The 2,964-nt window shown below is 60.6% G+C and overlaps 1 protein-coding gene across 1 annotated transcript; it reads left to right on the forward strand.

Annotated features, from left to right (window-relative positions):
- Window positions 1-1,447: 1,447 nt before the first annotated feature.
- Window positions 1,448-1,952, forward strand: KRTAP4-16 (keratin associated protein 4-16; the record flags this gene model as incomplete). Its single annotated transcript, XM_082253613.1, is given in 3 exon segments — window positions 1,448-1,492; window positions 1,757-1,779; window positions 1,781-1,952. Coding segments are annotated over 3 exon segments (240 nt in total), but the record flags the coding sequence as incomplete, so codon positions are not given.
- Between the last annotated feature and the right edge of the window lie 1,012 nt (window positions 1,953-2,964).

Here is a 2,964-nt window from a genome sequence, read left to right on the forward strand (position 1 = left end):
CGGGGTGTAGGTGGCTGGGCATTCATCGCTACACAGCGCGGTGATCATCGAGGGGCCAGCCAAGGGCAGATAGGTCTGAGCCTGGGACTTGGTAGAAGAGCTCAACAGCGGCCGCCTCCTCCCTGACCTCGCCCCCTGACCCCGCCCCCTAAAGAGGCGAGAAGCAGCGGGAGCAGCGTACCCCGTGCTTCCAGAGCATGGACGGCTCCAACTTCCTCTTCTTCCAGACCCGGAGCGGAGGAGGACAGGCTGATCGGGGGCACAAACTGTAACAGAGCACGGGCGGGAGGCGCAGGCTGCAGCGGGACTCAGTGTAACTGGACGGAATGAAAGAGGATCAAACAGCCAGACTGGCATCATGGCACGGAAGGTGAAGGTACCGTCCATCATACACAGACCTGGCCTGCACATCTTCAGACAGAGACTGGGACGATGTAACACAGGAGGGACTGCAGATAGGGACAGGGCTAGGGGTCTCTCTAATCACCCACCTCACTCCCTTTTCTCTCTCTCAGCCCTCCTCCCCCCTCCTCCTTCTCCTCTCCCCCCTCCTCCTCCTCCTCTCCCCCCTCCTCTCACCCCTCCCCCCCTCCTCCTTCTCCTCTCCCCCCCTCCTCCTTCTCCTCTCCCCCCCCCTCCTCCTTCTCCTCTCCCCCCCCCTCCTCCTTCTCCTCTCCCCCCCTCCTCCATCTCTCCCCCCTCCTCTCACCCCTCCTCTCCCCCCCTCCTCCTTCTCCTCTCCCCCTCCATCTCTCCTTCTCCTCTCCCCCTCCTCCTCCATCTCTCCCCCTCCTCTCCCCCCTCCTCCTCCATCTCATTCTCCCCCCCCTCCTCCTTCTCCTCCCCCCCCCTCCTCCTCCATCTCATTCTCTCCCCCCCTCCTCCTTCTCCTCTCCCCCCCCTCCTCCATCTCTCCCCCCTCCTACTTCTCCTCTCCCCCCCTCCTCCTTCTCCTCTTCCCCCCTCCTCCATCTCTCCCCCCTCCTCTCACCCCTCCTCTCCCCCCCTCCTCCTTCTCCTCTCCCCCTCCATCTCTCCCCCTCCTCCTTCTCCTCTCCCCCTCCTCCTCCATCTCTCCCCCTCCTCTCCCCCCTCCTCCTCCATCTCATTCTCTCCCCCCCTCCTCCTTCACCTCCCCCCCTCCTCCTCCATCTCATTCTCTCCCCCCTCCTCCTTCTCCTCTCCCCCCCTCCTCCATCTCTCCCCCCTCCTCCTTCTCCTCTCCCCCACCTCCATCTCTCCCCCTCCTCCCTCTCCCCCTCTCCTCCATCTCTCCCCCTCTCCCCCCCTCCTCCCTCTTCCCCCTCCTCCATCTCTCCCCCTCCTCTCCCCCCTCCTCCATCTCTCCCCCCTCCTCCCTCTTCCCCCTCCTCCATCTCTCCCCCTCTCCCCCCCTCCTCCCTCCTCCCTCTTCCCCCTCCTCCATCTCTCCCCCTCTCCCCCCCTCCTCCCTCTTCCCCCTCCTCCATCTCCCCCCCCTCCTCCTTCTCCTCTCCCCCCTCCTCCTTCTCCTCTCCCCCCTCCTCCTCCATCTCCCCCCCCCTCCTCCATCTCCCCCCCCTCCTCATCCTCCCCCCTCCTCATCTTCCCCCCTCCTTATCTTCCCCCCCCTCCTTATCTTCCCCCCTCCTCCTCATCTTCCCCCCTCCTCCTCCTCTTCCCCCTCCTCCTCTTCTCCCCCCTCCCCCCTCCTCCTCTTCCCCCCCCCTCCCCCCTCCTCCTCTTCCTCCTCTCCCCCCTCCTCCTCTTCCTCCTTTCCCCCCTCCTCCTCTCCCCCCTCTCCCCCACTCCTCCTCTCCCCCCTCCTCCTCCTCTTCTCCCCCCCCTCCTCCTCTTCCCCCCCCCTCCTCCTCCTCCGCCCCCCTCTGCCGCCCAAAGCTGAAGAAATAGGTGGAATGGCGCTGAAAAAATCTCCATCACCGCCACCTCTACCATATCCATGGGCAGGGTGAAGGGGGTGGAGTCAGGGGAGGGGCCAATGGGGCGGCAAAATAAGGTTTCGCCTAGGGTGTCAAAAATTCTTGCACCGGCCCTGTGGACCGGAAGGGTTCAGTCTCTGGACTGGTTTATGTCTCTGGTACCAAGAGTATGTCAGAGTCTGAATTGGTGGTTGTTGACCAGATATCTGAAGAAGGGGAAATCCTTTCTTCCAGCGACCTGGAAAGTGGTGACTACAGATGCCAGTCTCTCTGGCTGGGGAGCGGTTCTGGAGGAAGCCACTGTCCAGAGGAAATGGTCTTGGGTAGAGAGACGTCTCCCCATCAACATTCTGGAAATCCAAGCAGTCAGTCAGGCTTGAAATACTGGACGCCCAGACTTTGGGATCACCTTGTCAGGGTGCAGTCCGACAATGCCACGGCTGTGGCTTATATCAACCATCAAGGAGGCACAAAGTCAGTCAGCCCAGAAAGAAGTGGATATCATCCTCTTCTGGGCAAAGAAGTTTGTGCCATGCCTGACAGCAGTTTTTATTCCTAGAATAGAGAACTGGCAGGCAGATTTTTTGAGCCGTCAACAGATGTTTCCAGGGGAATGGTCCTTACATCCTGAGATTTGTCAATTATCCTACGCTGGGGGGTCCTAGACGTAGATCTGTTGGCATCCAGGCTCAACAACAAGTTGAAGAGATTTGTGTCCAGGACAAGGGATCCACTCACAGTCGGAGTGGATGCTTTGGTGACTCCTTGGGAGGAGTATTCCCTGATTTATGCCTTTCCTCTGGTGCAGCTGATACTGCGTCTGTTGCGCAGGATCCAGCTAGGGGGGAAACCAGTAATTCTGGTAGCTCTGGCATGGCCGAGGGGGGTTTGGTATGCACAAATGCAAAGGTTGGCAGTGACGACTCCTTGGGAGGAGTATTCCCTGATTTATGCCTTTCCTCTGGTGCAGCTGATACCGCGTCTGTTGCGCAGGATCCAGCAAGACGGGAAACCAGTAATTCTGGCAGCTCCGGCATGGCCAAGG

Source organism: Pelophylax lessonae (assembly GCF_965119305.1).
Source record: "Pelophylax lessonae genome assembly, chromosome: 4".
Classification (NCBI taxonomy): Eukaryota; Metazoa; Chordata; class Amphibia; order Anura; family Ranidae; genus Pelophylax; species Pelophylax lessonae.